General features: G+C 38.9%; 1 protein-coding gene and 1 long non-coding RNA gene across 3 annotated transcripts; both read right to left on the bottom strand.

The window, feature by feature from the left end:
* Nucleotides 1-407: 407 nt before the first annotated feature.
* Nucleotides 408-3,829, bottom strand: LOC107974098 (uncharacterized). Of its 2 annotated transcripts, none has more exons than XR_010148880.1 (5): nt 3,748-3,824; nt 2,076-2,194; nt 1,585-1,716; nt 1,181-1,285; nt 408-692 (listed from the first exon to the last, which is right to left on the bottom strand). It is a non-coding gene; the product is annotated as an uncharacterized LOC107974098 (long non-coding RNA). The 2 variants fall into 2 exon arrangements; XR_010148879.1 differs by having other exon boundaries at nt 409-692; nt 3,766-3,829.
* A 5,412-nt stretch (nt 3,830-9,241) lies between these two features.
* On the bottom strand, nt 9,242-11,174 carry LOC742901 (WD40 repeat-containing protein SMU1-like). Its single transcript, XM_054687139.2, is given in 2 exon segments — nt 9,242-9,839; nt 9,842-11,174. Coding segments are annotated over 2 exon segments (1,536 nt in total). The 3' UTR covers nt 9,242-9,636.
* Nucleotides 11,175-22,960: the final 11,786 nt, after the last annotated feature.

The following is a 22,960-nucleotide window of genomic DNA, read 5'->3' as shown; positions in this document are numbered from 1 at the left end:
ATAAATCTTAGGGAGCGATACCTTAAAACAACCTTGTCCAACCTGGGGCCTGCAGGCCACATGTGGCCGAGGACAACTTGGAATGCAGCCCAACACAAATTCATAAACTTTCTTAAAACATTATGAGATTTTTTAAAAGCTCGTTAGCTATCGTTAGTGTATTTTACTTGTGGCCCAAGACAATTCTTCTTCCAGTGTGGCCCAGGGAAGCCAAAAGATTAGACACCTCTGCCTTAAATGAACATAGTCCTTTGAACTTTTTCCCCACACAACTCTATCAATAGATGAATCCTTTTCTCTGCCCAACATCCTGGGGAATAGGTAGGGCACTAGTTGTTATGTCTTTACATTAAGGTTAAGGAAACTATGGCACAGAGAAGTTTTAGGTGATTTGCATGAAATCCCATTAATTGATAGATTGAGGCTAGAATTCATACCTGATTATCTTTAAGTAGTGAGAAGCAAAGAAAAAGGTGGGTAGGTGGGTATGGTCAGCTTTTATTTCTGGGAGAGATTCTAGAAACTCAATGCTTGATTGAATAGCTGACGGAGAGCAGTGATGAAAAACCTTGAGTGGTTCACGATGTGAATTCTAGAGAAGCAACTTGTCACCCATGAGCAGACATCTCCATCCCTGACTGGTGTTTCTTTTAAAGAGATGAACTCCAGGTTGCTGTCATTCTCCTAGGGTGCTGTTAAGGGACAGACTTGGCAAATTAAAATCACCGCTGGAGACATAGTGCCATTGTTTCATTGACGATCTTTCACTCCTCTTAAACCTTTATCAGTTGGGAAGATGATGTGAGAGGCTTAATTAAGATACTGCTCACTCCTAAGGGTGAGAAAATTCTGTGGTTTTTTCATTAGCTGATTTTGATTTCTCTAGAATACTTCTGGGTAGCCAGAACAACCAGTCCTAAAATCTCTGTTACAGATGTCATTTCATTGTCACTCAGAATATTATGTTCATTTAACCTGTTGAATTCCCAGTAAAATTTTAATATCAGGTAATAATCATACCCAAAACATATACAGTGCTTGCTATGTAAATACTGTTCCAAGCAAACTACAAGAATTAACTACTCGATTTTCTCAGCAACCTTTTGAAGTAGGTACTATTATAATATCAACCTTATTTTCAGATGGGGAAACAGAGGCCCAGAGAGGGAGAATAACTTGCCCAGAGTCACAGAGCTGGAACCCAGGCAGTCTGGCTCCAGGGTCTGTGGTTGGCTTTCCTTTTATTACCTGTGCTGTCTCCTTGTCACAGGCATCATGCCAGGCCCTGGGGGGAAAGTGATAAAACCAAAGAACAATGAATTTGGCAGAACCTTCTCAGAAAGATGGGAGAGGTGTAGAGCTTTTTGAGGAGAAACTGGGGAGGGTGGAGCTAGAAGCAGAGTCCATTGGTTTAACTCCTCAACCCCCCAGAGACTTCTTTTTCCCATGGGGCAGTGGACCAGCAATTTTTCTCTTAGTTCTTTGCCTTCCCTCTCAATGTCCCTTGAGTTTTTTTCCCCCAGAGATTTGGCCCTCATCTCTCTTGAGGATCTCAGGGAATTTATTGGAGAAGGAGCTTCTCACCTTTACTCACAGTGAGAGGTCTGCATTGTTTGCAGGGTCACCTTCCAGGTGTGCCCTTCAGCGTCCCCAGCTTGCTACCTTCCTGTCTGTGGTTACCTTAGAAACCAGGCTCTCCCATCACACTCCAAGTAGCTGAGACAAATTGAATAACAGAGAAGGTGCCAAGATAAATTGTAAAGAAAAAAATGTGTGAAAGAGAACCAATTTTAGACTGAAGGCTAATATTTTGGGAAGTTGGATGCGTTGTGTGTGTGTGTTTCTTCCAAATAAGACAAAGTTCCCAGGATCAAATGTGAGAAACAAAAAAGGTGAGATGCCAAGGGGAAGATAATAAAAAACCGCCCAAATCCTGCTTTTAAAACTGAAAAATATTGTGAGGTCAAGACAGGAGGATTGCTTGAGTTCCGGAGTTTGAGACCAGCCTAGGCTACATAGAAAGACCTCATCTCCACTAAAAATCAAAAAGATTAGCTGAGTGTGATGGTGCATACCTGTAGTTCCAGCTACTCTGGAGGCTGAGGCCGGGAGGATCGCTTAAGCTCAGGAGATCAAGGCAGCAGTGGGCTATGATCATGGCACTGCACTCCCACCTGAGTGACACAGTGAGACCCTGTCTCAAAAACAAAACGAACAAACAAAACTGAAAAATATCCTTTTAAAAGTTAAAAGAAATTTATTGACATGCAATAAATTACACATATTTAAAACGTATAATTTGATGAGTTTTGACACACACACACATGAAACTGTCAGCACAATCAAGATAGTGAACATTATGCTGAAGAGTTTGCTGTTGCTTCTTTCTGATTATTTCTTCCCAACCCTTCCCACTGGACACCCTTCCCTATTCTGGTCCCCAGGCAATCACGGATATACTTTTTGTTTCTATAGATTAGCTTCCATCTTCTAGAATTTTATATAAATGAAATCATATAGTATGTATCTTTTTTAATGACTTGTACTCAGCGTAATTATTTTCAGATTCATCTGTGTTGTTGCTTTTATTTATTGCTGAATGGCATCTTTCACATTTCAATTTCTGATTACTTACTACTGGTACATAGAAACACAGTTATTTTTGTATATTGATCTGTATCTTGCAATCTTGTAAACCTATTTATTAGTTCTAGTGGGTATTTTGTAAATTCCATCAAATTTTCTGAGTAGATGGTTATGTTATCTGAGAATAATAACAGTTTTATTCCTTTCTTTCTAATCTGCACTCCCTTTATTTCTTTTTCTTGTCTTATTGCACTAGCTAGAACATCTAATGCAATGTTAATAGAACTACTAAGATAAGACATCCCTGCCTTGTTTCTCATCTTAGGGGGAAAGCAATTGTTTTTTCACAATTAAATATGATATTATCTGTAGGTTTTTCTTAGATTCTTTCTATCAGGTTGTGGAAGTTCTCTCCTGTTCCTAGTGTGCTGGGAGCTTTCAAAGAATAGTTGTGTTTTAATGTACAACATGAGGACTATAGTTGAAATTGTATTATATTAGGAAATTTTGTTAAATAAGTAGATTTTAGCTACTCTTGTCATACAAAGAAAATACGTGAGATGATTAATATGGTAACTTCCTTCACTATAGTAATCATTTTACTCTCAATATGTATCCCATAACATCATGTTATAAACCTCAAATATACACAATAACATTTGTTTTTTCTAAAAAAAGAATAGATGTATTTTATCAAATTCTTTGTTCTGCGTTAGTTGACATGATTATGTGGTTTTTCTTCTTTAGCCTGTTGATATGGTGAATTTTCAGTGTTGAACCAGGCTTGACTTTTTGGGATAAATTCTACCTGGTCATGATGTATTAATCTTATTATACATTGTCAGATTTGATTTGCTAAAAATTTGTTAAAGATTTTGCATATGTGCTCATGATACTCATGATAGATACTGGTCTGTAGCTTTTCTTTTCTTTTTTTTTTTTTTTTTGAGATGGAGTCTTGCTTTTGTTGCCCAGGCTGGAGTGCAGGGGTGTGATCTCAGTTCACTGCAACCTCCGCCTCCTGGGTTCAAGCAATTCTCCTGCCCCAGCCTCCCAAGTAGCTGGGATTACAGGTGCGTGCAACCATGCCTGGCTAATTTTTGTATTTTTAGTAGAGATGGGGTTTCACCATGTTGGCTAGTCTGGTCTCGAACTCCTGACCTCAGGTGATCCACCAACCTCGGCCTCCCAAAGTGTTGGTATTACAGGTGTGAGCCACCATGCCCAGCCGCTTTTCTTTTCTTATAATGTTTTTGTCTAGTTTCAGAATAATGCTGGCCTCATAGAATGAGTTGGGAAGAATTATCTCTTCTTCCATGTTCTAGAAGGCTTTGTGTGGAATTGGCATTATTCCTTCTTTATATGTTTCGTAGAATACCCCAGTGAAACCATTTGGATCTGGAGTTTCCTTTGCATAGGAAAGTTTTAACTAAAATTTCAATCTTCTTAATAGATATAAGAATATAATAGATATACGAAATAAGTCTGTTTGTGTTATCTATTTTGTCTTGAGAGAGCTTTGATAGATTCAGTCTTGCAAAGAATTTGTCCATTTCATCTAAGTTGTTGAATATCTCAGTATACAGCTGTTTATAATATTCCTTTACTATGTTGTTAATATGTATAAAATCTGATCTCTTCCTTTATTCCTGATATTTGTAATTTTTTCCCTAGTCTGACTACAGTTTTATAAATTGTATTGATCTTCTCAAGTACCTTTTGGTTTCATTGATTTTTTTTTTCCTAATTTTTTCTGTTTCATTAATTTCTGCACTGGCATTTATTTTTTCCCTTCTTCTGCTTACTTTGGATTTCATTTTGCTTTTTTCCCCCTAGTTTCTTAAGGTTAAAGCTGAGGTTATTGATTTGAGTTTTTTTCTAATATAGACACTTTTACATTAAAAATATCTCTGTAAGTACTGTCTTACCTACATCCCACAAATTTTGCTATGTTCTGTGTTCATTTTCATTCAGTTTAAACTCATGGGCCAGGTGCAGTGGCTTACATCTGTAATCCTAGCACTTTGGGAGGCCAAGGCAGGAGGATTGCTTGAGGCTAGGAGTTCAAGAACAACCTGGCCAACATAACAAGACTCTGTCTCTATTTTAAGAAAAGAAAAAAGAAAGAAAGATAAAAAAAGACCCCATGGATTATTTAGAAGTGAATTACTTAGTTTTTAAATATTTGGGGACTTTTCCAGGTATTTTTCTGTTATTAATTGCTAAGTTAATTATATTGTGGTTAGAGAACATACTTTGTATGACTTGAATCCTTTTAAATTTATTGAGACTTGTTTTATGGCAGTGAATCTGGTCTATCTTGGTAAATATTCCATGCATTCTTCTACTGTTGGGTGGAGTGCTCTAATAAATGTTAGGACAGTTTGGTTAGTAGTGGTGTTCAAGCCTTTATGGCCTTACTGATTTTCTCTCTATTTGTTTGATGAATTAGAGGGTGAGAGAGAGAGAGAGACAGAGAGAGAAACACACACAGAGAGAGGGAGAGAGAGAATGAGCTATTTAACTATAATTATGGATTTGTCTATTCTTCTTTCAGTTCTATCCATTTTTGTTGCATGTATTTTTGAGCTATGTTAATAGGTGCCTACATGGTTAGGATTATTACATCTTCTTCATGAATTGACTCCTATATCATTATGAAATGACTCTCCTTAACCCTGATAATATTCTTTGCTCTGAAATGTACTCTCTGATATTAATAAAGTCACTCCAACTTTATTTATTTATTTGTTTATTTCTTTATTTATTTTTGGGGTGGAGTCTCGCTCTGTCGCCCAGGCTGGAGTACAGTGGCGTGATACCGGCCCACTGCAACCTCTGCCTCCTGGGTTCAAGCAATTCTCCTGCCTCAGCCTCCCGAGTAGCTGGGATTACAGGCCTGTGTCACCACACTTGGCTAATTTTTGTATTTTTAGTAGAGACGGGGTTTCACCATGTTGGCCAGGCTGGTCTCAAACTCCTGACCTCAGGTGATCCGCCTGCCTTGCCTCCCAAAGTGCTGGGATTACAGATATGAGCAACCACTCCTGGCCATTAATTTTTTTAAGATGGAGTCTCCCTCTGTTGCCCAGGCTGGAATGCAGTGGTGTGATCTTGGCTCCCTGCAACCGCTGCCTCCTAGGTTCAAGCGATTCTTCTGCCTCAGCCTCCCAACTAACTGGGATTACAGGCATGCACCACCACACCTGGCTCATATTTGTATTTTTTAGTAGAGATGGGGTTTCACCATGTTGCCCAGGCTGGTCTCAAACTCCTGACCTCAAGTGATCTGCCTACCTCAGCCTCCCAAAGTGCTGGGATTACAGGCGTGAGCCACCACACCCGGCCCCACTCCAACTTTCTTAAAATTAGAGTTAGCATAGTATATCTTTTTCCACTCTTACTTGTAACTAATATGTGTCTTTACATTTAAAGTGGGTTTATTTATTTCTTTTTTCTCTTCTGATGCAAGGGAACTATTCATAAAGTGGACGATATGGTTTGGCTCTGTGTTCCCACCCAAACCCAAATCTCAACTTGAATTGTAATCCCCACATGTTGGGCGAGGGGCCTGGTGAGAGGCGATTGAATCTTGGGAGCTGATTTCCCCCTTGCTGTTCTCATGATAGTGAGTGAGTTCTCATGAGACCTGATGGTTTAAAAGTGTGTGGCAGTTCCTCCCTCGCTGTCTCTCTCTCTCCTGCTCCACCATGGTAAGACATGCTTGCTTCCCCTTTGCCTTCTGCTATGACTGTAAGTTTCCTAAGGCCTCCTAGTCATGCTTTTTGTTAAGCCTGAGAAACCGCAACTCAATTAAACTTTTCTTTATAAATTACCTAGTCTCAGGTAGTTCTTTATAGCAGTGTGAAAATGGACTAATACAGTGGGTTTTTAGTAGGCAGCACATAGTCATGTCTTGCTTTCTCCACGCCCCCAGTCTGACAATCTCTGCCTTCTAATTGAGTTTAGTATATTTACAATCAATGTGATTATTGTTTTGGTTTGGGTTTCAATCTACCATTTTGCTATTATATTTCTCTTTGTCCATCTATTCTTTCTTCCATTTTTTCTTCCTTCTTTTGGATTGAGTGTATTTTACTGTGGTAAAATATATGTTATATATATAAAACATATATTTATATATATAACATGTATATATCTATATATAAAACAGATTTATAATTTTAACCATTTTTAAATGTGCAATTCAGTGGCATTAAGCATATTCACAATATTGTGTAATCATTATGCTATCTTTTTCCAGAACTTTTTTCATTTTCCCAAACAGAAAGTCTGTACCCATTAAGCAATAATTCCCCATTTCCCCTTTCTTGTAGCCCCTGGTACCTCTAATCTACTTTCTGTTGCTATGAATTTGCCAATTCTAAACATCTCATATAGAGATGGAATCATATAATATTTGTCCTTTTGTATCTGGTTTATTTCACTTAGCATAATATTTTCAAGTTTTATCCATGTTGTAGCATATATCAGAATTTCATTACTTTGTGTAACTGAATAATATTTCACCATGTGTATATTAATTATTCCACATTTTGTTTATCCATTCATTTGTTGATGGGCACCTGAGTTGTTTCCACATTTTGGCTATTGTGCAAGTACATGGTTGTCTCTGTTTTCAGTTTTCTTGGATGCATACCTAGGAGGAGAATTGCTGGATTATATGGTGGATTGTATGGTAGTTCTATGTTTAACTTTTTTTTTTTTTTTTTGAGACAGGGTCTCACTTTGTCACCCAGGCTGGAGTGCAGTGACATTACGTAGCCTACTGCAGCCTTGACCTGGGCTCAAGCAATCCTCCCACATCAGTCTCCCAAGTAGCTGGGACTACAGGTGTGTGCCACCATGTTCGGCTAATTTTTAAATTTTTTTAGAGATGGGGTCTCACTATGTTGCCCAGGCTGGTCTCGAATTCCTAGGCTCAAGTGACCTTCTCACCTCAGCTTCCCAATGTGCTGGGATTACAAGTGGGGGCCCCGTGCCCAGTTATGTTTAACTTTTTGAGACACTACCAAACTGCTTTCCACAGTGGCTGCACCATTGTACAGTCCCACTATCCACACACAAGGGTGCAAATTTTCCACATCCTTGCCAAGGACACTTGTTTTCCCTTGTTTTGAGTGTGAAGTGGTATCTCATTGCGGTTTTGATTTGCATTTCCCTTATGACAAATGATGTTGAATATCTTTTCATGTGCTCACTGGCCATTTGTATATCTTCTCTGGAGAAACTTTGCCCATTTTTGAATTGGATTGTTTTGTTGTTGATGAGTTGTTCTTTATTTATTCTGGATATAATTCCATCAGATATATGATTTTCAAATGTTGCCTCCCATTCTGTGTGTTGGCTTTTCACTTGTGAGTGTCATTTGATGCATTGAGGTGTTTAATTTTGATTAAGCCCAATTTATCTATGTTTTCTTTCATTGCCTGTGCTTTTATTATCATATCTAAGAAACCATTGCCAAATCCAAAGTCATGAAGATATTCCTGTCTGTTTTCTCCTACAAGTTTTATAGTCTTGCCTCTTAAACTTAGTTTTTTGATTCATTTTATCTAATTTTTATGTATGGTGTAAGGTAAGGGTTTTATCATGAAAAGTTGTGAGATTTAGTCCAACTTCTTTCCTTTGCATGTGAATATCTATTTTTCCCAGTCCTATTTGTTTAAAAGATTGCCTTTCCTCATTGAATGGTCTTGATATGCTTGTCAAACATCAATTGAACATATATATGAGGGTTTATTTCTTGGGTCTCTATTCTATTCTATTGGTCTATATGTCTATATGCCAGTACTACTGTTGCTTTGTAGTAAGTTTTGAAATTGAGGAGTTTGAGTCATCTTTGTTCTTTTTTGAGATTGTTTTGGCTATTTGGGATCCCTTGAAATTCCAAATAATTTTATGATAAGTTTTTCTATTTCCACCAAAAACCCTGAAACAAACAAACTCCCTTGAGATTTTGATAGGGACTGCATTGATTCTGTATATTGCTTTGGGTAGTATTGGCACCTTAACAATATTGTCTTCTAACCCATAGACATGGGATGTCTTTCCATTTGTCTAGGTCATCCTTAATTTCCCTCAGCAATGTTTTGTAGTTTTTAGTGTATAAGTCTTTTACCTCCTAGATTAAATTCACTCCTAAGTATTTTATTCTTTTTGATTCTCTGAAAAATAGAATAGTTTTCTTAATTTTATTTTGAAATTCTTCACTACTAGTGTGTATAAATACAACTGACTTTTGTGTGTTTATGTCCTGCAACTTTGCTGAATTTTTTTTCCCAGAAAGGTATAAAGTTTATTAACATCTTAAAAAAAAAGAGAAAAAAAAAGATGGGCCGGGCACGGTGGCTTACGCCTGTGATCCCAGCACTTTGGGAGGCCAAGGCGGGTGGATCATTTGATGTCAGGAGTTTGAGACCAGCCTGGCCAACATGGTGAAACCCCATCTCTACTAAAAATACAAAAAAATTAGCCAGGTGTGGTGTTGCACACCTGTAGTCCCAGCTACTCGGGAGGCTGAGGCAGGAGACTCGCTTGAACCCGGGAGGCGGAGGTTGCAGTGAACGAGGATTGTGCCACTACACTCCAGCCTAGGCAATAAGCAAAACTCCATCTCAAAAAAAAAAAAAAAAAAAAAAAAAAAGATGGAACAGAACACAGCTACTGAATATGATATAGTTCCTTATTTATAAATTTTACTATGGGAGGGACATTTTAATCAGCATTTCAAATAATCAAAGGAGTAAAATTTTTTTCTAGAAATATCAGTATTTCACTCTCCAGGTAGAAGATTAATGAAAACATTAAGTGACTGCACCAGTTAGAAGAAGATAAACTAATACCTTAAAAATATATAAGAAAAGGAAGGGTACTTGCTACTTAAACATGAATTTTCACAAAATTATCCTTGTGACTGATTCAGACAATCTATTTGCTTAGAAAAGCTGGCAAAAAAAAAAGCACATTACATGAATATGCCTTCATTTAAGTACGTGCTTTCAAGCTGATTTAAAAAGAAAAGTTGAATTATGGTTTCCAGAGCTTTAGGAGTCCATCTTCACTGTAGGTAGCAATCAGGTTCTGATGAGGGTGATGTGCAATACCAATCACATCCTTCTTGTGCACTGTCAAAGTTCTCTCCAGTTTGCCAGTGGCTGTACTGAAACAGTAGAGCACAAAGTCCTCCCCTACACAGTAGATCCATTCACCACGGGGAGAGAGGGCACAGAAAAGTCCCCACCTTCTCTTTTACCAGAACTGAAGTTTCTGACAATCTGCCCCTGCATGTTCATGATGACCACTGTGTTTGATCTGTTGCACACCACAAAGTGCTCAGGATTTTTAGGAAGTAGAATCACACTGTTGACAGTAATATCTGTCCCTGCAGTGCTGCCCAGGGATTTAAAGGTATTTGAACATTCTGTGGTCTTCATATTCCAGATCTTTACAGTGCCATCAGAGGATGCACTAATAATATAATGTCCATCTTGTGTAAATGTTGCTTTGTTAACAAAGGAGGAATGGCTACAAAATTCCTTCAGGGTTTTCCCAGATTTTAAACCATGAATTCTAATTGTCTGGTCAAAAGAAGCACTAAGGATCTGACTGCTATCCTCAGAAAAGCTTAGACACGTGACACCCTTACTGTGTGCCCTCTCATATCTCCTTAAATATTGTCTGCTCTGAATCTTCCATACCTTGATTTTTCCATCTTGGGCCCCATTTGCTAACATTTCTGTATCTCTGCTGAAACACATGCAGAGGACAGCATCATCCATCATCATAAAGTTATCCTGGGCCTGGTACTTAAGATCCTTTCTGATTTTTCTAGTAGTAAAGTTCCATACTTCAGTGAGTCCATCAACAGACCCAGTGACCAAATACTGACCATCTGGAGAAAATCGAGCACACTCCACTTGTGATTTCTGACCAAACTTAATATGCCTGCTCAGTTGTGTAGGAAACTTTTCTTCTTCCACATCTTTGACAGCTGCTTTGCCTCAAAACAAATCTATGGTCATACCAGGAGGAAGCAATCCCTGATGCTGCTGCCACTTCAGTGCCTGTCCCAGCAGTGCCATGAGACGAGATGGAGGCACCACACTGACTTCACCAGCCAAGGCCTGGGCAATTGCTGCTCTTCTCTTTTCTTTGCTACTTCCATCTGGGTATGCCTCACGAGGATCAAAGTAAGACCTGGCCAAAAGGTTCTCCAGATGAATATATTGCTCTGGCTGTGTTTGTTTTAACATGATCATGGGATCAGTCTGTCTCAATAGTGACCTGGCAGCACCCAATTCACGGAGCTCTATCAATTCCAGAACAATCTGTTCATAGAGGTCAATGAGGGTTTTGTCTGGCAATTTCAGAGACTGTATAGCCTGCAACACAGTATCCCAATGGCCACTGTTAATGTCAGCCACAAAACTCTCAATGCTGTCCACAGTATTCAGAGACACAGTAGTCTCCTCCTGCAAGGTGGCTAATGCCTGATGTAAACTGTTCTCCTTCAAGTACTGCATGATAAGGTGGATCACATCCGAAGATTCAATTTTGATCAACATAGCTGTATCTCTCTGGGAGCAGGCCCCAGTTCTCCCCTGAATTTGTTTATTCATTCTAACTATTTCCGTGTATGTATTCTTTAAGGTTTTCTACATATAATGCCATATCATCTGCTAATAGAAATAATTTTACTCCTTCCTTTCCAATTTGGATGGTTTTTTTTTTTTTTTTTTTTTTTTTTTTTTTTGCGTAATTGCTCAGGTTAGAACTTACAGGACTATTTTGAATAGAAGTGATGAAAGTGGAAGAATCTGTCTCATTCCTGACCTTAGGGGAAAGCTTCCAGTCTTTCACCAGTGAGTATGGATCTTTCATGTATGGTCTTGATCATGCTGAGAAAGTTTCCTTCTATTTTTGGTTTATTGAGTGTTTTTATCATGAAAGGATGTGAGATTTTGTCAGATGCTTTTTCTGCATCAATTGAGATGATCATGGTTTTTAAAATTAATTCTATTAATGAGGTGTTTTACATTGATTGATCTTTGTATGTTGAACCATCCTGGCATTCTGAGAATAAATCCCACTTGGTCATGGTGTATAATCCTTTTAATATGCTGCTGAATTCAGTTTGCTAGTATTTTGTTGAGAATTTTTGCGTCTGTATAAGGGATAATTGGTTTGTAATTTTCTTGTGGTTTCCCTATCTGGCTTTGGTATCAGGGTAATGCTGGCCTCATTGAATGAGTTAGGAAGTATTCCTGCCTCTTCAATTTTGGGGAAGAGTTAGAGAAAAATTTACACTAATTCCTCCTTAAATATTTGGTAGAATTTATTAGTGAAGTTATCTGGTCCTGGGGCTTTTCTTTGTTGGAAAGTGTATTAGTCTGCTTGGGCTGCCATAACAAAATACTACAGACAGGGTGACAGAAACAACAGACATTTATTTTTCACAGTTCTGGAGGTTGGGAAGTCCAAGATCAGGGTACCAGCACTGTTGGGTTCTGGTGAGGACTTTCTTCCTGGATTGCAGATAGCCGCCTTCTCACTGTATTCTTACCTGGTGGAGAAAAAAACTAGAGAAAGCTCTCAAGTCTCTTCCAATAGGGACACTAATCCCATCATGAGGGCCCCATCCTCATGACCTCATCTGAACCTCCCAAAGGTCCCCATGTCCAAATATCATCACACTGAGATTAGAGCTTCAACATATGAATTTGGTGGGACATAAGTTAGTCCATAGCAGGAGGTTTTTTATGACTGGTTTGATATCCATATGACTTACAGGTCTATTTAGATTTTCTATTTCTTTTCGAGTTAGGGTAATTTGTGTGTTTCTAGAAGTCTGTTCATTTCAGCATGGCTCTCCAGGTGGTTGACAAACAATTGTTCATAGTATTCTTTTATAATCCTTTTTACTTCTGTAAAATTGGTAGTAATGTCCTAACTTTTATTTCTGATTTTAGTATTTTGAGTCTTCTTTTTTTCTGTCAACCTAGCTAAAGGTTTGTCAATTTGTTGATCTTTTCAAAGAACCAAGTTTTGGTTTCATTGACTCTCTCCATTTTCTGTTATTTTCTTTTTTATTTATGTTCACTCTACTCTTATTATTTCTTACCTTCTGCTAACATTGGGCTTAGTTTCCTCTTTTTTTTTCTAGTTCCTTAAGATATATGGTTATATTTTTAATGATTTATTTTAATCTCTCTTATTGACTTATTAGCTATAACTTTTTGTTGTGCTATTATAGTATGCATTAATTTTTCTTTACTACTATCAAGTGGTATTATTCTACTTTGCATATAATATAATAACCCAGTAACAGTACCCTTCTATTTCTCTCCTCCCAGCTTTTGTGCTATTGTTAACGTATATTTTACTTCTACATTTGTTGCAAATTCTACATTACATTGTTATTCTTTTCATTTTAAACAGTCAATTGCCTTTTAAAGAGATTTAAATAATTAATATAGAAATCTTTGTATTTACCCACATACTGACTATTTCTGGTGCACTTCATTTTTTTGTATAAATCCAGATTTTCATCTGGTATCATTCCTTCTGCCTGAAATACTTCCTTTAACATCTCTTATTGTGTAGTGTCTGCTGATGATAAATTCTTTCAACTTTCGTATGCCTGAAAATGTTTTATTTTATTTATTTATTTTCTAGACAGGGTCTTACTCTATTACCCAGGCTGACTGCAGTGGTACAATCATGGCTCACTGTAGCCTCGACCTCCTAAGCTCAAACAATCCTCCCACCTCAGCTTCCTGAGCAGCTGAGACTAGAGGCATGCACCATGCCTGGCTAATTGTCTTTATTTCTTGTAGAGATGGAGCCTCGCCATATTGCCCAGGCTGGTCTTGAACTCCTGGGCTCAATTGATCCTCCCGCTTCAGCCTCCCAAGATGCTGGGATCACAGGCATGAGCCATCGTGCCTGGCCTGTCTTTTTTATTTATGTATTTATTTATTTATGTATTATTGAGACGGAGTCTTGGCCTGTCACCCAGGCTGGAGTGCAGTGGTGCAATCGCAGCTCACTGCAGCCTCTGCCTCCTGGATTCAGGATTCTCCTGCCTCAGCCTGCTGTGTAGCTGGGACTACAGGTGCAACCAACATGCCCGGCTAATTTTTTTTGTGTTTTTTTTTAGTAGAGACAGGGTTTCACCATGTTGGTCAGGCCGGTCCTGTCTTTATTTTTGAAGGACATGTTTGTAGAGTTAAAGGTTTCTAAGTTGACAGTTTATTTTCTTCTAAGTTTAAAGATGTTGCTCCGCCATCTTCTAACATGCATTTTTTTTAAAATAATGAGAAATCATCTTTATACCCTATCTTTATTCTTCTGTATGTAATGTGTATTTTTTCCTCTGGCTTCCTTCAAAATCTTCTTTTTATCTCTTGTTTTAAACAATTGGATTATGATGTTCTTAATATAGTTTCTTTACTTGCGGGTTCATTGAGCTTCTTGGATCTGTGGGTTATAGTTTTCATGAAATTTGGTAAATTTTTGTTATTTCTTCAGATATTTTTGTCTGTTTCCCTCATCTCATTCCTCTCCTTTGGAAACTAATTTCTGTGTAATAGGACACTTGAAGTGTCTCACAGCTCACTGAATCTCTTTTTTTTTCAGTCTTTTTTTCTCTTTATGCTTCATTTTGGATATTTACTATTGCTATTCTATAAATCCATTAATCTTTTCTTCTGCTATGTCTAATTTGCTATTAATCATATCCAGTGTATTTTTCATTTAAAACATTAGAGTTTTCATAACAAGAACTTCAATTAGGTTCTTTTTACATTTTTTTGTATGTCTATGCTTAATATGCTCAGTCTTTCCTTTAGCTTCTTGAATGTGTGTAATACAGTTAAAATAATTCTTTGTGGGTACTAATTCTATCTCATGTATCATTTCTGGATCAGTTTCAATTGACTGATATTTTTCCTATTGTAGGCAATAATTTCCTTTGCATGCCTGGCATTTTTTTTTCATGGATATTCTTTCTCAAATTGAGGAAATTTCTCTCTATTCCTAGCTAACTGAGAGTTTTATCCTTAATAGATGTTGGATTTTGTCAAATGCTTTTTCTGCATCTATTAATATGATCATGTAATTTTTCTTCATTAGCCAGCTGATGTGATGGATTATGTTATTTAATTTTGGATTTCTTTTTTATACTTTAAGTTCTAGGGTACATGTGCACAATGTGCAGGTTTGATCCATAGGCATACATGTGCCATGTTAGTTTGCTGCACCCATAATTCATCATTTACATTAGGCATTTCTCCTAATGCTATCCCTCCCCCAGCCCCCCAACCCCCGACAGGCCCTGGTGTGTGATGTTCCCTGCCCTGTGTCCAAGTGATCTCATCGTTCAATTCCCACCTATGAGTGAGAACATGCGGTGTTTGGTTTTCTGTCCTTGTGATAGTTTGCTGAGAATGATGGTTTCCAGCTTCATCCATGTCCCTGCAAAGGACGTGAACTCATCATTTTTTATGGCCACATAGTATTCCATGGTGTATATGTGCCACATTTTATTTATCCAGTCTATCATTGATGGGCATTGGGTTGGTACCAAGTCTTTGCTATTGTGAATAGTGCCACAATAAACATATGCGTGCATGTGTCTTTATAGTAGCATGATTTATAATCCTTTGGGTATATAATCCCCAGTAATGGGATTGTGGGGTCAAATGGTAATTCTAGTTCTAGATCCTTGAGGAATTGCCACACTGTCTTCCACAGTGGTTGAACTAATTTACACTCCCACCAACAGTGTAAAAGTGTTCCTATTTCTCCACATCCTCTCCGACAAAGTTATTTCCTGACTTTTTAATGATTGCCATTCTAGCTGGCGTGAGATGGTATCTCATTGTGGTTTTGATTTGCATTTCTCTGATGACCAGTGATGATAAGCATTTTTTCATGTATCTGTTGGCTGCATAGATGTCTTCTTTTGAGAAGTGTCTGTTCATATCCTTTGCTCACTTTTTGATGGGGTTGTTTTTTTTCTTGTAAATTTGTTTGAGTTCTTTGTAGATTCTGGATATTAGCCCTTTGTCAGATGGGTAGATTGCAAAAATTTTCTCCCATTCTGTAGGTTGCCTGTTCACTCTGATAGTAGTTTCTTTTGCTGTGCAGAAGCTCTTTAGTTTAATTAGATCCCATTTGTCTATTCTGGCTTTTGTTGCCATTGCTTTTGGTGTTTTAGTCATGAAGTCCTTGCCCGTGCCTATGTCCTGAATGGTATTGCCTAGGTTTTCTTCTAGGGTTTTTATGGTTTTAGGTCTAACATTTAAGTCTTTAATACATCTTGAATTAATTTTTGTATAAAGTGTAAGGAAGGGATCCAGTTTCAGCTTTCTACATATGGCTAGCTAGTTTTCCCAGCACCATTTATTAAATAGGAAATCCTTTCCCCATTTCTTGTTTTTGTCAGGTTTGTCAAAGATCGGATGGTTAGATGTGTGGTGTTATTTCTGAGACCTCTTGCTTTTCCATTGGTCTATATATCTGTTTTGCTACCAGTACCATGATGTTTTGGTTACTGTAGCCTTGTAGTATAGTTTGAAGTCAGGTAGTGTGATGCCTCCAGCTTTGTTCTTTTTGCTTAGGATTGTCTTGGCAATGCAGGCTCTTTTTTTGTTCCATATGAACGTTAAAGTAGTTTTTTTACCAATTCTGTGAAGAAAGTTATTTGTAGCTTAATGGGGACGGCATTGAATCTATAAATTACTTTGGACAGTATGGCCATTTTTATGATACTGATTCTTCCTATCCGTGAGCATGGAATGTTATTCCATTTGTTTGTGTCCTCTTTTATTTCCTTGAGCAGTGGTTTGTAATTCTCCTTGAAGAGGTCCTTTATATCCCTTGTAAGTTGGATTCCTATGTATTTTATTCTCTTTGTAGCAATTGTGAATGGGAGTTCACTCATGATTTGCCTGTCTGTTTGTCTGTTAATGGTGTATAAGAATGCTTGTGATTTTTGCACATTGATTTTGTATCCTGAGACTTTGCTGAAGTTGCTTATCAGCTTAAGGAGATTTTGGGCTGAGATGATGGGGTTTTCTAAATACACAGTCATGTCATCTGCAAACAGGGACAATTTGACTTCTTCCTTTCCTAATTGAATACCCTTTATTTCTTTCTCTTGCCTGATTGCCCTGGCCAGAACTTCCAACACTATGTTGAATAGGAGTGGTGAGAGAGGGCATCCCTGTCTTGTTCATGCCTGGCAATTTTTTACTGGATAATAGGCATTGTGAGTTTTACTTTGTTGGGTGCTAGATATTTTTGATTTCTTATATATATTCTTGAATTTTGCCGTAGAATGCAGTAACGTTTCTTAGAAACAGTCTGAACCCTTCAGATTGTTCTTTTAAACTTTGTGAGGTAAAACCAGGACTACATTTATTCTAAGGTTGATTTTTTCCCCCTCATTATTAAGGCTAGACCTTTCTGTGTACTCTGCCTTACCTTGTGAATTAAGAGACCTTTCACTCTGGCTGGTGGGAACAGACACTATTGCTGGCCCTGTGTGAGTGTCAAGGGTTATTCTTTCTTTTTCTTTTTTTTCTTTTTTTTTTGAGTTGGAGTCTTACTTTATCGCCCAGGCTGAAGTGCAATGGCACGATCTCAGCTCACTACAACCTCCACCTCCCAGGTTCAAGGAATTCTCATGCCTCAGCCTCCTGAGTAGCTGGGATTACAAACATGCGCCACCAAGCTGGGCTAATTTTTGTATTTTTAGTAGAGATGAGTTTTCACCATGTTGGCCAGACTGGTCTTGAACTCCTAACCTCAAGTGATCCACCTGCCTCGGCCTCCCAAAGTACAGGGATTGCAGGTGTGAGCCACTGTGCCTGGCCAAGCGTTATTCTTTCTAATCCTTTCAGGAAGTTTTTTCCTCACTCTGAGGAAATTTCCTCACGTACATTCATTGATCTAAATTCAGCTGAGTACTCAAAAGAGACCGGCCCTGTGCAGATCTCTGGAGTCCTCTCTATGCAGCAGTTTCCTTTTTGATACTCTGGCCTGTGAACTCCAGCCACCTTGCCCTCCTGGACTCTTAATTTTGACTCCTCAACTCGGGGAATACCACAGGACTCCACTTGAGTTCCCCCTTCCTGTGCCTTGGCCTGGAAACTTTGTCCAGGAAGTAAGCTGGAGCAATGTAGGGCTCCCTGCATTTGTTTTCCACTTCTCAGGAGTCGCTGTCCTTCATTTCCTGGTATCCAATGTCTTGAGAACAATTGTTTCATATATTTTGTCTATTTTTTTAGTTGTTTCAGTTGTTTTCAACTGAAACAACCGAATCCAGTTCCTACTACTCTATCTGGGCTAAAAAGAAAAATTCTGCTTGCCCTTTATTTTCAAACTTTAACCCTACTCCTATACTTAAAATCTGAAAAATTTTCACAGTGGTGAAATTTTTAAAGGAAGGCTGTTCATGTTACCCTTTTAGGAGGGAGGCTTTTTAGTCTAATGATCAGCTCTTGAGCCCTCTGTCTGGATTTGATTCTTAGATCCTCCAGGGTTCAAGATTCAAGCCGTGTGATCTTGGAAACGTTAACTAATTTATCTGTGCCTGTATCCACATTTTAGAAGTAGTTAATAATAACAATAATACCTTGCCTATAGAGCTGGTGTAAAGACTAAATGAGTTAATACTTGTAAAGTGCTTGTACAATGCCTGACACATAGCAGGTGATTATTAAAGTTGGCTATTTGCATAAATGAAGAGTGCAAGCATTGTGTAATGAGACAAGCTTGGCTATTGTGGGATACAGATTGGTGGGAGGTCATGAGAAATGAGGTTGGTAAAGGAGGATGAGCACAGTGGAATAAAGTTTGGAGACTGGGCTAATTTTTGTTGAGATTGAATGGACCAATCAGCATGGGAAAAAATGTACAACAGGGCCGGGAGTGGTGGCTCACACTTGTAATCCCAGCACTTTGGGAGGCCAAGGCTGGAGGAATGCTTGAGCCCAGGGGTTCAAGACCAGCCTGGGAACATAATGAGACCCCATCTCTACAAAAGAAATGAAAAAATTACCCAGGTGTGATGGCACACACCTGTAGTCCAGCTACTCCATAGCCATGATCATACCACTGCACTCCAGACTGGCACAGAAACTCTGTCTCTAAAAAAACAAACCAACCCACTAAACAAACAAACAAAAAATGAGCAACCTCTTTCATAAGGGGTACATATTCAAATAAGATGTCGTTTACCAATCAGTACCAAATTTGCAAAGCATTAGAAAAGTAAAACTATCTAATGTGGGCAAGAAGTGTTCCATGAAATAGAAACTCTCATTGAATAAAGTAGAAACTGATTTTTACTCTTTGGGGGACAATTTGGCAGCATGAATAAAGAGCCTTACAGTGGATATATCTTCTGCTTCAATAATTCCTCAAGGATGTTTATTGCAGCATCATTACTTATACTAATACAAAATTGGAAAAATTTTTGATAATATAAAATAATTGAATTACAGCCTAACTGTATTCTGGAATATTATCAGGTATGCCAATTTTGTAAAACAAAACCAGGAACACAAACATATTCTTACACCCCCACACACACCCCACACACATGCACATAAGACTGTGGCCGGGCACAGTGGCTCACGCCTGTAGTCCCAGCTACTTGGGAGGCTGAGGCAGGAGAATGGCGTGAACCTGGGAGGCAGAGCTTGCAGTGAACCGAGATCGCACCACTGCACTCCAGCCTGGGCAACCAAGCAAGACTCCGTCTCGAAAAAAAAAAAAAAAAAAAGATTGTTAGGCAACATGCCAACATAATAACAATATTATTTCTGGGTGATGGAATGACAAGAGATTTATATAGTCTTCTTTACACTTCTCCATTTGTTTTCCTCCAGGTTTTCTGCAATAACCTGTATTAGTCCAATAATAAAAACATCCAATTTTTAAATTATTTTATTTTATTTTTTATTTTTATTTATTTATTTTTTTTGTGATGGAGTCTCGCTCTGTCGCCTAGGCTGGAGCATAGTGGCACAATCTTGGCTCACTGCAACCTCTGCCTCCCAGGTTCAAGCGATTCTCCTGCATCAGCCTCCTGAGTAGCTGGGACTACAGGAGGGCGCCACCATGCCTGGCTAATTTTTGTAGTTTTAGTAGAGACGGGTTTTCACTATGTTGGCCAGGCTGGTCTCAAACTCCTGACCTCGTGATCCACCTGCCTCGGCCTCCCAAAGTGCTGGGATTACAGGCGTGAGCCACAGCGCCTGGCCCTAAATTATTTTAATTTTAAGAGAGGACAGCAGGGAGCCAGTAGGATTATCTGGTGGAGATGGGAAAAGGTAAAGACTACTTCATTCCAGCAGCAATATGTAAAGTGGGATGGATAAAGGCCCAGATATTCTGACTACCACTTCTTCATGTACTTGGATGAGTTTCACAGGAGGCTTTTACGGAGTCCTGTCCAAGGACTTACACACATAGTGACCTTTCCCACTGTGTTTTCAGAGGAAAGTTGCAAGAAGCCACTATAGCCTGTAGCTCTTTGCTAGCAGGCTGGGCTCCCTGCTTGGTGGTTTTTGAAAAAGCACAACAGCTGCAGGGATAGCCCAGCATGTGTGCCAACCTATTCTGATGCCTCACTAATCCTCACAGCTGGAGAACACACAGCAGTCAGACTGGAGAGATTAGAGATTCTCAACCAAGATCACAATGATTCCAACAGTGGGAGAGACTGCCTTTTTGAGAAGTGGGTTAGCATTAGGGATAGAAGTGGGAGGCGAGAAGCTGTGCTGCTGGATAGGGTGAAGGGTGAGGTTGAAATTGGAAGTCCTAAAATTAGTATGTGTGGTGGAATAATGAAGATTGAGGAAGAAAAATTAAATGGAGTGGACTCATGTAAAAACGACATTGGATGAAGGGGAAGCTCTAATCAATCTGAGTCAGTCTTGGCTTTTATGGACAGGAGAGGAAGAGATCCTTGGCAGCCCAGGGCTTTCCTAATTCATGTTAACTATAGGCCTACATCATGGTGTCAGTGGTAGGAAACAGAAAGAGGTCTGCCAAGAACTAGGTATCTGAGCAGAGCTGAGTAAATGGTGGATATTGAGGCTTGGGTAAAAAGATGGACAGTGAATAAAGAGAGCTTCCTGTTGCTAAGTAGATACACCAAGCTAGGTAGGCCAGGCTAGCACAGACAACAAGGAGCACATAAATCAGAGTCCATGGGGTTTAGAGGGTGAAGGCCAGCCCATGAGCCCAGGAAGCACAGGGGCATGGCTGAGGAGTGACTGAAAAGCTGAGCATTGACACGTGGGAACCCCAACAGAGTGTGAGCAGCAGATGTAGGGAGTGCCCTGCTAGAAAATGGGGAGCACCCTCCAGGCTGTCATCGTCTAGATGGGAGCTCGTAGATTTTAGAGCTCTAAGATTGCTCAGAGATGACCTAATTTAATCTCGCCTTTTTTTCCAGAAAAGAAAATGGAAGCCCAAAGCCATGACCATAATTCTTCCATCCTCTTTGAGACTCTTTTAGTCTAGCAACATGACCCTCTGCTCCTATTTGTTATATAGAAAATTGACATATAGGGATTTGGTCACATCTAAAATTCTGGCACCTGACTCAGTTCTCCTATATCTTGTGGATCCTGCCATCATCTTGGATGGCTTTCAGGATCAGTGTTAATGGCTGTTCAATGTTCAAGCTTTTTTGTCCTTTGTCTAGTGTTCAATTTCTTTTACTTTTACTCTATGTCATCCACTTACTCTTACGCCGTATCATGGAGTTTGTTATCAACTGATTATTCAAGCCCAATATCCCTGGCTATGACTTCCTTCCCTATCAACACTTATCCCTCTCTGCATCTGTTCTCTCTCACTAAAATCAACATTCCCTTCACTCCTCCAATTTCTCCAGTCTATCGGTCCATACCTATGATCCATCACTTCTCTTATTAATACCCCCAAACCCATTGTTCCTTTATAAACTTCAACCCCAGAGCAGTACATCTGTCCTCCTTTTCCGACCCTGTATCTGTGTTGGCGAGGACTGCTGGACAGTCAGTTACCCAACCACGGAATTTTATACCAATACAAATTCATGATCTCTTCCCTCTGCTTGATTTCCTGTGATCCTGTGTGTTTCTGAGAGGTATCAACTCCTCCCCTTTCCCCCATAGCAACTACTATAAACTTTCACCCCTTGCTTCAAGTGTTCCCCTCCACAAGTCTTCTTATTTGTTTTATGAAAATAAAAAAGATGAAGTTATAACTCATATTTAAAGCTCACCCCCACCCCTAAGGTTCTCTGTAAACCTCTCCACCTTACTTTTGTCCTCAAGTCTCAGTGAGAACTTGTGCTATAAATTGTCATTTTGTCTCCTGTATCTTTATCTTCTCCCTTTCTACTGTCTTTTTCCTCTGACATATTTATGCATCTTTTCCATTTACAAAACATGAAACCTACCTAACCTCTGGCGCCTCTTCACAACCAAGCTCCTTGAAAGAATAATCTACATTTTTACCTCCACTGCTCATTTTTCTTCAGCATGTTTCAGTCTGGATTTCTTCCCCACTGTATTTCTGAACTGCCCGGGCAGCAGTCTCCAGTGGCTGCCATTCTGTCAGGTCCAGTGGATATATTTTGGTGACCATTGGACTCTTTTGAGACACTTGACACCATTGATCGCAGCCCTTAAACCCTGCCATGGCTTTTGTGACATAACCTTTTATATTGATAAAATGGAGGAATGAATATAATATTTGGGGAGCATGGGAAAAGTGATAATTAGGTTGAGTCTTTAAAAAATAGTTAGGGCTTAATCATTATTTTGGGGAATTTAAGGCATTCTTGGCAGAGGAATCTGCCTGTGCAAAGGCTAGGAAGTCTGGGATAAAAAGAGTGGTAGGGAAGAAAAATATTTGTAGAATTCAAACATATAGTTTAATGGGAAGGCAGTGGAAGAGGAGGTCTACTGAGGTTAGATTATCGAGAGTCTCACAGATGATTTTGAGGAGTTAGGATTGGGTCAGGAAAGGCATCTTCAAGACAGTGAATTCTTTAAAGTCTTTTTTTTTTATTTCAATAGCTTTTGGGGTATAAGAAGTTTTGGTTACATGGGTGAATTGTATAGTGATGAAGTTTGAGATTTCAGTGCACCTGTCAGCTGAGTATTGTACATTGTACCCATTGTACCCTTTGCTTGTCCCCCACTTCTGAGTCTCCAATGTCCATGATACCACTCTGAATGCCCTTGTGTACCCATAGTTTAGCTCCCATTTGTAAGTGAGAACATGCAGTATTTGATTTTCCATTTCTGAGTAACTTCATTTTGAATAGTGGCCTTCAGCT

Source organism: Pan troglodytes, chromosome 1, assembly GCF_028858775.2.
Source record: "Pan troglodytes isolate AG18354 chromosome 1, NHGRI_mPanTro3-v2.0_pri, whole genome shotgun sequence".
Classification (NCBI taxonomy): Eukaryota; Metazoa; Chordata; class Mammalia; order Primates; family Hominidae; genus Pan; species Pan troglodytes.
The sequence above is the reverse complement of the archived record's forward strand: the minus strand, read 5'-3'. Positions and strand labels throughout refer to the sequence as shown.